A 13094-nucleotide genomic window follows, 5' to 3' on the forward strand; every position below is an offset into this window, starting at 1 on the left:
TTGGGTCTGTACAGGTCTATAGTTAGGCTGCAGCTGGAGGACTGTGTGTGGTTCTGGTCTCCACACGATAGGAAAGATGTGATTGCACTGGAAGGGGTGCAGAGGAGGTTCACCAGGATGGTACGTGGGATGGAGCATTTCAGCGATGAAGAGAGGCTGGATCAGCTCAGGATGTTTTCTTCGGAGCAAAGAAGGCTGAGAGGGGACCTGATTGAGGGGGATAAGATTATAAGGGGCATGAATAAGGTGATTAAAAAGCAGCACTCCTTAACTGAAGGGTCAATAACAAGGAGGCATGATTTTGAAGTGAATGGCAGCAGCTTTAGAGGGAACCTGAGGAAAAGAATTTTTACCCAGAGGATAGTGGGTATCTGGAATGTACTGCCTGGGAGGATAATTGAGGTGGGAAACCTCACAACCATTAAAAAGGTTGAGCAATTGAACTGTAATAACTGGGAATTGGAACTACTGTAGGTTTTGTGAAGCTTTGGAGATACAGACTTGATGGGCTAAAAGGCCTCTTCTGTACTAAATGGTTCTATGATTTGAGATGACATATGACTGTCTCTAGTCTCTAAATTCCATTTCTAGCCAAACTGACTCAATGGCCAAAGGGTCTTGTCTGTACTATATGATTCTAAGCAATGTGTTTTCCTTTGATCTTACAACACACTAACCACTTGGATGAGTTCTGTACTAATGCAAGCAGTCCCTTTTATCAATACTGACACTCCTTCCTTATCTGTTCTTGCTCAGTCTGGATCAGTTTCTATTAATTTCATGCAATACAGATGCTCCCATAAAATTATTGCTTCAAGTCCTATGCTTACCTTGCCTTGATTTGATTTGATTCATTATTGACACATGTACCGAGACAGTGAAAAGTATTGATTTACATGCTAACCAGACAAATCAAGCTTACATCAGGGTAATAGAACAGAATGCAGAATATAATGTTACAGCTACAGAGAAGGTGTAGAGAAAAATCAACTCTAATATACAAGAGGAATGTTCATAAATCTGACAACGGGAGAAAGGTGTTCTCGAATGTTTGTATCTGTTTTCAAACTTGTGTATCTTCTGCAAAAAATGAAGAGTGGAAGAGAGGATAATTGGGGTGGTAGAATCTTTGATGATGTTGACCGCTTTACCAAGACAGTGGGAAGCATAGACGGAGTCAATGGATGGAAGGCTGGTTTTCCTGATGGACTGGGCTGTGTTCACAACTCTCTGTAGTTTCTTGTGATCTTGGGCAGAGCAGCTGCTGCAACAAGCTGTGTTACATGTGGATAGGATGCTTCCTATACAACCATCTCCCACAGTGGCACAGTGGTTAGCACTGCTGCCTCACAGCGCCAGAGACCCGGGTTCAATCCCAGCCTCGGGCGACTGACTGTGTGGAGTTTGCACAGCTCTTGTAGCCACTCTCTCGTGTCTGCGTGGGTTTCCTCTGGTTTCTTCCCACAGTCCAAAGATGTACAGGTCAGGTGAAGTGGCCATGCTAAATTGCCCGTAGTGTTAGGTAAGGGGTAAATGTTGGGGTATGGGTGGGTTGCGCTTCGGCGGGTCGGTGTGGACTTGTTGGGCCGAAGGACCTGTTTCCACACTGTAATCTAATCTAATCTATACTGCATGTGTAAAAACTGGTAAGTCATTATGGACATGCTGAATTTCCTAAGCCCCCTTAGCAGTGGTGTTAGTGTACTTTCCTGACTGTAGCTCATTGACACCTCATGTTTTTAAATACAACTCTTACTTTATAAGAGAATCTAAGCCACTTCTATCTTCAGTCAATCCTTTCCATTAGTAGTGAATCATTTTGATTTTATTCCTTTAGTTCCCTACTCAAAGGTAAATTCCCTTGAAATCAAGCAGCTTTCAACTAAGTATTAAACAAGAAGGGATTGTCTTTTTAGCAAAGGCTAAAGAGGTTAGGACTCTACTCACTGGAGAGGTGATCTCATTGAAACCCTATAGGATTCTGAAGGGCCTTGACAGGGTCAATGCTGAGAGAACGTTTCCCCACATGGGGGAGTCTCGGCTCAGAGAGCACAGTCTCAGGATAAAGAGGCACCGATTCAAGACTGAGATGGGGAGGAATTTCTCACAGGGTTGAGGGCCTTTGGATCTCTTTGCTACAGAGAGCTGGGGGCAGAGTCCACTTGTATATTTAAGGCTGAGATACACTCTTGACCAGTCTCGGAATCAAAGTACATGGGAATGAGCAGCAAAGTGGATATGAGGGATGTTGGGTCAGCCACAATCCTATTGAATGGCAGAGCAGGTTTGAGGGGCCAAATGGCCTACTTACAATCTGAGTAAAACTGTGAAAACTCTCTGATGGGGTTGGCAACTATGGAAGATGGTTGTGATGGGGGCTGGGCAATCATCTCACCAAGAACTTAGTTGTAATGGTACATCATTGCATGGTCTGAAACCCAACCAGTTTCTGTCAATCCACCAACACCATTCCCTTCATCATAGAGTGGGCTGAAATACTGATGATTACAGGATATGATTCCTTTCACAGTTCTTCATAGGCATATGTGCCTGCAATAAGATTTAGCCTGCCAATACTTTCTAATCAATCGATTCAGAAATGTTATTAAACACTTCTGGAGCAGGTGGGACTTGAACCTGGGTCTCCTGGTCCAGAGGCAGGACATCACCACTGCACAGGAGCCCAAGATCCAGTCAGCATACTGCCTTGGGTCTGATAAGTACCATGTTACATGCAGCATCTGGATATCTCTGACAAAACAGTGTTATTGCTGGAAAATCCCAAATTGCCTATAGATCGATGGTGGTACCAGCATGCACTCTCTTCAGAAGTGTCAGTTTCTTACACTTTTGACAGGTCCATATATCACTTTGCTGATAAGGCAGTCATTGACCAGGTTCCAGGTGCCTGACTTTATTTATACAGGATCTTTCTAGTCCAGTGCAGATTTACCATAGATAACTGACTGGACTAAAAATACTTTGGTGCTAGATACCAGACTAAAGCTGGTGAATAAGACATTAGGATTCTCTCAGTTCATCAGGATCACGACCTCAGCCCAATCAGCTACGGCTGCTTCACTGATGACCTTCCCTCCATCATAAGGTCAGAAGTGGGAATATTTGCTGATGATTGCACCACGTTCAGCACCACTCGCGTCTCCTCAGACACTGAAGCAGTCCATGTTCAAATAGAACAAGATATGAACAAAATCTAGGTTTGAGCTGACAAGTGGCAAGTGACAGTTGCACCACATAAGTGTCAGGCTATGACCATGTGCAACAGGACAGGATTCAACCATTGCCTCAACAGTCAATTGCGTCATCATCACTGAATCAATCATTATCAACCTATTGTAAAGTCAGATCTGGGAATGTTTGCTGATGATTGCACCACGTACATTCGCAACTCCTCAGATACTGAAGCAGCCCACGTTCAACCATTGCCTCAACATTCAATAGCATCACATTCACTGAATCAATCATTATCAACATTCTGGAAATTACCATTGAGTAGAAACTGAACTGAATCCACCACATAAACACAGTGGCTACAAGAGCTGGTCAGATAGGAATACTGTGCCAAGTTACTCACTTTCTGACTCCCCAAAGTCTGTCCTACATTTACAACACAGTAGTCAGGTGTGTGATGGAGTACTCCCCACTTGCCTGGATGGGAGTCCTAGACTGAGGCCAAAGAGTGATGAATTTTGTGTACTGGCCATCAAAAAAAGTAACAATTTTTATATTTTGGAAGCGGCAGAGCTTGACTTTTCAGCATACAGCCCTGGTGAGAGGTGAATTATATTTTTCTCTTCCGCCATACTACTGCCTAATGGCGGTAGTGCTTATATTTTTTCCCAGCACCCATGATGTGTGTGTGCAGGTGTGAGACACAGTGCAAGACAAGTGTATACATCTTTATTCATTTTCCACCAGCAGGAAGAAAGGAAATGAGAGGTTAAGTACATGGTGCTAATCAAGTGTGCTGCTTTGTTAAAACTTCTTGAGTGTTGTTGGAGCTGCTCCCATCCAGGCAAGTGGGGAGCATTCCATCACACTCCTGACTACTGCATTGTAAATGTAGGACAGACTTTGGGGAGTCAGGAGGTAACTTGCCACAGGTTGTGAAGTTTATAAAATAACGAGACTTAAAATAAAATGAGTTAATGGTAGCTTTTCACAGTATTGGGGATTTCAAGATGATGAGGCACATTTTTTAAATCTCTTCTCCCACCTTAAAAAAGGCAAAGCTATAGGGGGTGGTTCGTGTATGGAATGAACTTCTTGAGGAAATCGTGAATGCTGGTACAGTGACAATATTTAAAATAGATTTGGATAGATATATGAGTAAGAAAGGTTTTGTGGGATAAGGACATGGTTTTATGGGTAGATGGAAAAACTGGAAAACAGTTCAGTGGCCCATCTACAGGGTTTGCTGTGACGATTCTGTGCCAATCATAATGCCGCTTTTTGGCCTTCATCCTTCGATGCTTTCCAACGGCTTGCAGAAGATACACAATGGTTGCTTCATACCTATATAAGGTCTCTAACGTATTAAGTCACAGCTTACAGCATTTGCTGAAGGAGAAATAAACCTGCTTACTTTCAGCCCCAAGGCAGCTTCTACCACATAGAACATAGAAAGCTGCCGAGCCGGTGGAGGTTTCATGATTTCTCCTCTAAATCTAATGCAGCCCAAGCGGGTAAGTTACCTGAGAATCAATCACATTGTCCAGAGACCAACGAGCTACACGTTGCTAGCTGAATCTTCAAGTCACCAGCCCAACTCACTGTTTAAACAAGCAGTTGTGTAAATAGTGCTTATAATGACTGCCAATCTACTTGCCTTTCAAAACATGCAGTGAACCTTCAGTAATCCTTGATTTTTAAAAGTTCTTCTCCTATTTCTGTCTGCAATCAGAAGTGCAGAAATATAACAATTTTTACAATATTCACAAACAATAGAAGCAATGTGTACAACCTGCAAAGTGCACTGCAGAAAATCATCTAGGCTCCTTAACACCTTCTAAACCCAGAATTACTCCCATCTAGGACAAGGTCAGCAGGCAATTGGGAACATCACCACCTGCAAGTTCCCCTCGAAGCCTCTCACCATCCAGTCTTGGAAATATATCACCATTCCCTCGCTGTCACTGGGTCAAAATCCTGGAGTTCCCTCGCTAATGGTATTGTGGGTCGACCTACAGCAGGTGGACTGCAGCAGTTTAAGAAAGCAACTCACCATCACCTTCTTAAGGGGCAATAAGGGGTGGGTAATAAATGGTCAGGCCAGCAACATCCACATCCTGTTCATTCAAAAATAAAATGACAACTAGAATGTTGTCCGGGGCAATGGCCTTTGCTATTTCTTGTAATTATGTGAAGAGGGAGGTAGACCCTCAGAGAGATCTATTTACATCAGACAATTTGCACTTTTGACTTCAGTCTTATCTTTTACATTCAGGTGTCAAGTTTCACTTAAAATAATTAGGGCATTTACCAACTCTACTGCTGCCTGTACCCATTATCAGTACAACCATCTTCAAATACTTGTTGCAAAAACAGATTTCCATACTCAAAGTCTCAAATAGTCTTTACCTCCTTCTCACATAGCAAACTCAAAACAAGTTGATGACTCTCTCCGGATATATCTGCTGCATCAACAGCAGAATCTTGATCTCCTAACTTGTGGCAATGCCGTTTGCAATATTATTGCATTTACTTTCAAAGATTAAGTTACTGATATACAACATTTTATTTTGCACTTCCTTCTCCTTCTAGTTTCTCTTTCTCTCCCTTTATTTCTCCATCGCTAGCTTGTTGCATGATCACCCCCATTCCTTTAGGTCTTCCATTTTCTTTTGAAACCATGTAAGAAGCCACTTCCTAAATTTTCTTAGGCGTTTGCAATGCCGGTTCCTTTTAACAAATGCAGGTTATATGAGCTATGCAAAGTATTTTGCCCCTTTTGCATTGGTTAGCAGCTGAAAACGGTCAATCCAGGAGGAAGGGTTAGTTATTTCAACAGCTGTTGATCAATGGACAATATTGAAGGTGCATTTTTCTGATACAAATCTGCTTACAAAACTTGCTTTGCCAAGAACATGAATAACAGATATGAAAACAACCAGGAAGCCTTTTGCTTGAACTAATCAACTCATCAAAAACGAGTTCTCTCTGCTCTTTGAAGATCATCTATTCCCTCCAAAGCATTTCTCTTGAACTTACAATCAACATTGCTCTAAAATTCCAGCCCAGTACTTCTTTATGACATCAAGTATTGATCATTTCCTCAGTGGTGCCTGATTCAATCCAGACAAAACTAATTCATGGCATTTAAGGATGTACAGAAGCTTAATTCTGAACCTGATTGTTGCAAAAAGTCTATATTTGCATCATTTACTGCACACAACACAACTTTTCATGTCTTAAAGTAGCCTGTGCATTTCATGCCAAAACTACTGCAGATGTATCTCGTGCACTACACTGAAAGCTTCATGTCTGTTGAGTGCTATATGCAAACAAATGCATCTTTATTTTCTGAGAAATCTTCTTGATGTATGAAGTTGCCAAGAATTCTCTCACCAGCTTTATTTGGTGCAAGTTACAAATAACTTGCTAGTCTTGTACGTGTATGAAATGATGACCCACAGTTAAAACAAAACAATCTGAATACAGCACCAGTGTTTTGGAAGACCTAATGGAAACAAAGAAAAATTGCTTTCTAACATGGAGAACAATTTAAGGATTTTTGGGAGTTATAGCACCTGAATGGATTGCCACTCCAGAGGCAGCTACACTCTTACAGGTTTCCAGCTTTTTAAAAAGGAATGAGAATGAATCTTCATCTTCAGGATAGAAGGAACGCCAACGCCGATACCATAATGCGCTGTGAAAATCTGAGTGCAAAAAAACTACAACTAAAAAAAGCAGTTCTTGAAACCGCAAATTACAAATGAACTAAGAATGGTCTCTACAAGTTAGTGAGTAGACCTAGATGGAATGTATGAAAGTAGAACAGAAAAACAAGGTCAGAAGATATTGCAGTCGGAACGAGACATACATTTCTTTCCATTATGATCTTACACACAATTTCTACAACTGGAACATCTCATATTGAAACCAAAAATAATTAATCCTTATTTGAACTGAACAGATTCCACAAAAAAAGTAAAAACTCAGCTTTATTGTTGAAACAAAATAAAAGCACATAACACAAGTTCAGCACAACTTATCGTTTGCCTCTCTGCCCAACCTTCAGCGAGAGTTAACCAAGTGTTATCAATCCATTAGCAAACTGTTGCTGAGGTTAAATGGAATACTTGAAAGGGAGAAGTGTTGCCAGTTTTCAATGGACCTGCCAAGTCTGGATCTTTGCTGCCAGTGGATCATAACAAGGTCAGGGCATTTTGCACTGGATGGTGTAGAGTCTTGCGAGGATGCTGCTTCAATGCAAAGTTACGGTGTCTGAACGCCAGGGAAATGGAATTCCACTGACTAACCCATTATTTCATTTGGAATTTACAATGGGTTCTTCTCCAACTGCACAAACAGTTCTTGGGAACCTAATGAGATTAGCTTGCATACAAACGTTGAAAGGCACTTTCTTTTCTTCAGAGCTAAAGATAATGTGCCCTCGGCATCTGGCTGTACTTCCATCTTATCGACAACATTAAAAGATTCAAACAGTGCCCAACATGGTGGTCAAGTAACCCACGTACTGAAATTGAAGCAATTTGAGAGATGTGTGAGTGTACAAGGACGGGGCAAGATACCAAGGTTGGAAGCATTCAGCTGAAATCTGAATTATATACAACAGGATTGGGTGCATTAAATTGTGGGACATCCTTTAGACAGCACTTATACTTTAATAAAAGTGGTGAATATTTAATTCAGCTGGACACTGATTCACTCCATGAATTCCCCCCTCACTCAGTTGACAAACACCACTGTCATTAGATCAGGAAGATGATCTGATCTGACACCATAATCTGGTTGTCTTCCTGCATCTTGTCCAAGGCAGTCTGTACCTCCACATCAGAGAATGGCGTCTCGTTACCTTTGTTGATCGATGCCATCAGAGTCTGCATGCCAAGGGACTGAGCATGTGCAGTCTTGAAAGCATCCAGGAGAGCAGCTTTAAATTGTTTGAACCTGTGCCAGAATTAAAGACACGTTGAAACCCACAAATAGTGCAGACAAATATCCTCGAGGAAGTATGATCAAAGTACAGTTACCTAATACAGAATGGAGCAGAATAATAGCGTAAAAATATATTGAGCTTGAGCTCAGTGTGCAGCACCATACTGCAAACATCAAGATATTCCGACTCTATGATTCTCCCCCAATACTATGTTTTATTTATTCGTTAACTAGAGGGACTGAGAGATGAGCTCTATCAATGTCAGTCTTGTTCAGATTACAGTCATCTTCAGTTAGAATCCTCTGAGATTAACCCCTGCGTGTTTGTGCTCATGTGACTCCATAAAGGGAGTCCAAAAAGTTGGAAAATCTGTAAACACACCAATTTTCTCTTTGTCATACAGCACTTGCTCCAAACTTTCAATCTATGACAATTTGGTCCTTCAAGTTAAATTCCCATAGAGAAGAATCAATTCCCAAATCAACGTGTAACAAGAGACTTAGCTCCTTCAGTAAAGCTGGAATGTTCATCCTGCTGAATAAGGTCAGTTTACTTTGCCTGATATCACTCATAACATGAGAATGTATGAATTAGGAGGAGGAGATACGGTCCCTCAAGCTTGTTGCACCATTCAGTAAGATCAAGCTGATTAGCTTTGTTTGGAATTCCACATTCCCATTTATCCCCTATGGACCCTTGGTTCCCTGCCTAACAAGAACCTATCCCCCTGTTCAATGAGGCATAGAAATCAAAAGTCATGCAGTACTCAGAAAATAGAAGTTTATTTATCTCTGTTCTGAAAACGTGATCCCTAATTTTCCAAGCATCCCCTAATTCTGGACTGGCTCACAAGAGGGCACATCTCTTCCACATCCACCTTGTCAGAATTAAATACACTACAATCAAGTGACCCTTCACTCTTCGAAACTCTTGCAGAATCAAGTTCAGTCTGTCCAACTTTCCTCATAAGACAATCCAGATATCAACCCAGTAAACTTCCTCTGAACTACCTCCAACAGACTCCATTAAGTAAAGAAACCACAATTGCACAAGGTATTCGAGATGTGGTCTCAATGTTCTGTATGACTGGAGAACATCTGTATTTTACAGTTCAATTTGTCTTGTACTAAAGGACAGTATCCCATTAGCTTTCTTGATTATGTGCTGTATCTCCATATTAACATTTCATGGTTCATGCACCAGAATGCCTTGATCCCTCTGCACCTCAGAATTCTGCAGTCAGTCTCTATTTAAACACCACTCTGCCTTTTATTCTTCCTGACAAAGTGAACAACTTCACACTTTTCAACATTATACCCCATCTAACAGATTATCTTTCATTCACGCAATCTAAATCTGCCCGAAAAATTATGAGGGGCATTGATAGGGTAGACAGGAAGAAACATTTCCTGTTGATGGAGGTTTAGCAGAGATGTGAGGAAAAGCCTTCTCACCCAGTGGGTGGTGGGAATCTGGAACCCAATGCCTGTAAGAATGGTAGAGGCAGAAACCCATCACATTTTAGTAGTATTTAGATGTATCCCTCAATGGCAAAGCATACCAAGCTACGGGCCAAATGCTGGAAAATGGGATTACAAAAGTTAGATGGTTGTTTTTGACCAGCGTGGACACAATGGACCAAAGAGCCTTTTTCCATTGCTGACAGCCTTAGACACATAGTTTCAGGATACTGATAAGACTCACCTTTGCTCACTCAATTCAGACTTCTTAGCAGCTTCATCACTGGTGTCCATCTGGTCCTCTGGCTCTACGGTCATTGGAGTATGTGGTAGGACTGAGGGGCAAATAATGTCAGAATGTTAATCATAATCTCGGTAAACTACATCTACCCTACTAGCTGCATGCATGGAAAAAAAGCTTCTTCATCAAACAGGATTTTTCTTTCATAACACCAGGTGGATTTGGCTGATCACAGTATGATTTGCAAAACGTACTGTTGAAGACTTTAATGTTGATTTCAGTACTTGACCAATGTCTAGGTAAATGGTTTGGTCTTCTCTGTCAACATCTCTTAAGGAGGGAAGAGGATTTATGTCTAAGCAGAGTCACCTACTATCCACTGGGGAAGAGATCACCCACCTCACCTCGTGACTGCTGAGTTTTGGAAGATGGAGTCATTGTTCATGTACAACCTCCACTCCTGTAGGAGCAGAGCAGAAATCTTTCAACTCAAACCCTCACGCTACCTCAAGTCTCAATTCATGAAAATTGTAAACAAAAAAGGGCATTAATAATCAGCACTCAATGAGATTAAGATTCAGAATAATGTTACAGCTAGTGAAACACCCAGGAGCTATGCACAGGAACACTCAGCTGAGTTTAGGTCACTGTTATGCCAACCTTGTCACTAAACGAGATTGCTAATTTGATCGAATGTACCTATTAGATTTAATAGCTAATCACTACTACTTGGGCCTTGATTAACCAACCTCAAAGCTAGCAATTGCACTTTTTGACAGTCAAAATATGAATCTGTTTTCTGATAGCTCAAATGGTTTTGGTGATGAACAGCCAAGTCACCTCTCACTATGCAATCCAAACTGCAGACAGGTCCACCAACCCGCTGAATGCATGGCTGTCATACACTCAGACTGCATTGAGAGAAAAAACTGGACTTACTATCAGGAGTTTCTTCCTCGGCGTCACTGAAGTCATAGGGATCATACTGCTCACCCTCCTTCAGCTCCCGTCTCTTTTTCCTGCTTTCACCATCTTTAGCTCGACTTTTCCTCCTAAGATGACCAGAGTTGACAGCTTTATTACACACACTGCAAACAAATACAACTCTCCCAGTTACTGTATCATCAACTGAGACAATGTTTCATGCTTTTTGTGTGGGCATCCATTAATACCAAGAAAAAGAAGGCGGTAATTGATGTCAAACGAAAGACTGCATTAAGCTTATGCTTAAGCCTCTCAAAGACCGTCATTTCATTACATGCCCATTACCGATCAGGAGAGTACTTCAGTCTTAAATCGGAGGACTCTTCACGAGACGGGGCCCCACCTGAGAATACAGTGAGCTCCTGCAATGTGCAGCAGCTGTCAAGACGAAGTTCAATTAAATCAGTGATCTTGGACACACCTTACTGATGCACACATGTAAACAAATAAGCGCCTGGATTTGCCAGTACTCTGTGCACATTCTTGCACTGTATACTCTTACCTCTTCTTGCTATCTCCATCGTCCTGGATTACCTCTTCCTCCTCAGTTTCCACATCACTCTCTTCTTTGCGACGTTTCTTCTCTTTCTCCAAAACCTACACAAAACATAACATTAGAGCTCGCTGGCTGCCTGGGAAAGCGAACATTTTTCTTCAATCGGATCTCCGTGACAGGGAGGAATAGGATCCAATCAGCGGTACAGTTAGACTGCTCCTGTTGGTATGCAACAGAACTGCATGGGTGTGAGAATAATCAGCTATTCCTACAGCACGTTGACACAGAGCTCAAAACACTTAATGCAGACTCTTCTTCCACAATGACAGCATGGTGCTGAACTTTAAATTCCCTCCAAGTTATACAATATCCTAAACTGCACCCTTTTGTCAGGGTCGCTCAGTCAAAATGCTGGAATTAACCTCAGTGGCTCACCACCAGCAGCTCCAGAGCAAGTAGAGATGGTTAATAAATGCTGGCCCAGCCTGTGATGCCCACATCCCATCATACTGCTCTCGGGTACACTTCTAACTCTATCCTTGGGTGCATCACTAACCCAATCCTCTGATACAACCTGAGCTGATTAACAGACAATAATGGCACCATTCCAGCAAGAGTTGCTCCAGAGGTTGCAAGGATAAAACTAATTAAAAAGTGTCTTAATGCATTGGTTCCTTAATAAAAGCAACACACGGTATGTGGTTGGGAAAACTAGACTGAAACAAAAGACCATTAACCTGAAGGGCAGTATGATGGATGAAGGAGGTCAGAATTCCAGCAAAACCACTGGACATTTAATCAGTATCGCAGCTGCAAACCTACAGCGGGGTCGTGCAAGGTGGTAATTCTGGCCTTAAGAATTACATGCCTTGCTTGTAAGGGAGCTCACAATCTAAGACCTCCATGAGCTTTGAGCATTTTAGGTGAAAATGACACAGAGTTGGGAAGTCTTGGCATTAGACCTCTAGAAGAGACCTGGATTAGTGGCGCTGGAAGAGCACAGCAGTTCAGGCAGCATCTGAGGAGCAGTAAAAATCGACGTTTCGGGCAAAAGCCCTTCATCAGGAACAAGAGACCGACATGAATCACCCACTCTGCAGTGATTGCAATAAGGTCAGCCAGGTGGACCACATAGAATGGGAGTTCCCTGATTGGGGCTGTTAACCTTGTCCAATCAGGGGGCCCTGGCTGACAGAGATAAACAAGAGTGCACTCAGGTGTTTCCTTTCTTCCTGGTGGTGGAAACTGAATAAAGATTCGTGCACCTTGTGTCTCTCACTGTGTCTCACACCTGCACACACACATGGGTGCTGGGGAAAAAAATAAGCACTACTGCAGTTAGGCGGTAGTATGGGGGGGAAAACAAAACAAGACTGTCAGACATCCTGACACTCAGAGCTGGCTATAAAGGAGCTTGATCCATGTCAAGGTCTTTCCACGGGAAAATAAAGAGTGACTCAGTGATGGGGTCCTGGTCTCTCTGGAGTTATTTCACACTCGACACTTCAGGCTGAAGATTAGTGCAAAGGAGAAAGCGGAAATATTTGCAGCAATGTGCTTGGCTCCTCCTATCTTGGAGGAAAGGGATCTTTGTGAAGGTTTATCCATGAAGTTAATTGTCACTACTATTCTTATCAGAATGTGGCAAAACCAGAGTTTACATCTGATCCATTGGTTGTGGGATTGCTTAGCCCTGTCCATCACTTGCTGCTGATGCTGTCTGGTAGCTTCACTTCATTTTTAGTTATGTCTGGTGCTGGCATGCCC

General features: G+C 42.1%; 1 protein-coding gene across 2 annotated transcripts in view; it reads right to left on the reverse strand.

The window, feature by feature from the left end:
* Positions 1-7169: 7169 nt before the first annotated feature.
* Positions 7170-13094, reverse strand: part of LOC140482688 (zygotic DNA replication licensing factor mcm3-like) — a 43985-nt gene continuing 38060 nt past the window's right edge. For both annotated transcript variants that reach the window (XM_072580207.1, XM_072580206.1), the window contains 4 exons: positions 11334-11428; positions 10787-10899; positions 9851-9941; positions 7170-8157 (listed from right to left, as the gene is read on the reverse strand). In XM_072580207.1, the coding sequence (XP_072436308.1) occupies positions 7959-8157; positions 9851-9941; positions 10787-10899; positions 11334-11428 (498 nt within the window). In that variant the 3' untranslated portion in view covers positions 7170-7958. The remainder of the gene's footprint in view (positions 8158-9850; positions 9942-10786; positions 10900-11333; positions 11429-13094) is intronic.

Source organism: Chiloscyllium punctatum, chromosome 11, assembly GCF_047496795.1.
Source record: "Chiloscyllium punctatum isolate Juve2018m chromosome 11, sChiPun1.3, whole genome shotgun sequence".
Taxonomy (NCBI): domain Eukaryota; kingdom Metazoa; phylum Chordata; class Chondrichthyes; order Orectolobiformes; family Hemiscylliidae; genus Chiloscyllium; species Chiloscyllium punctatum.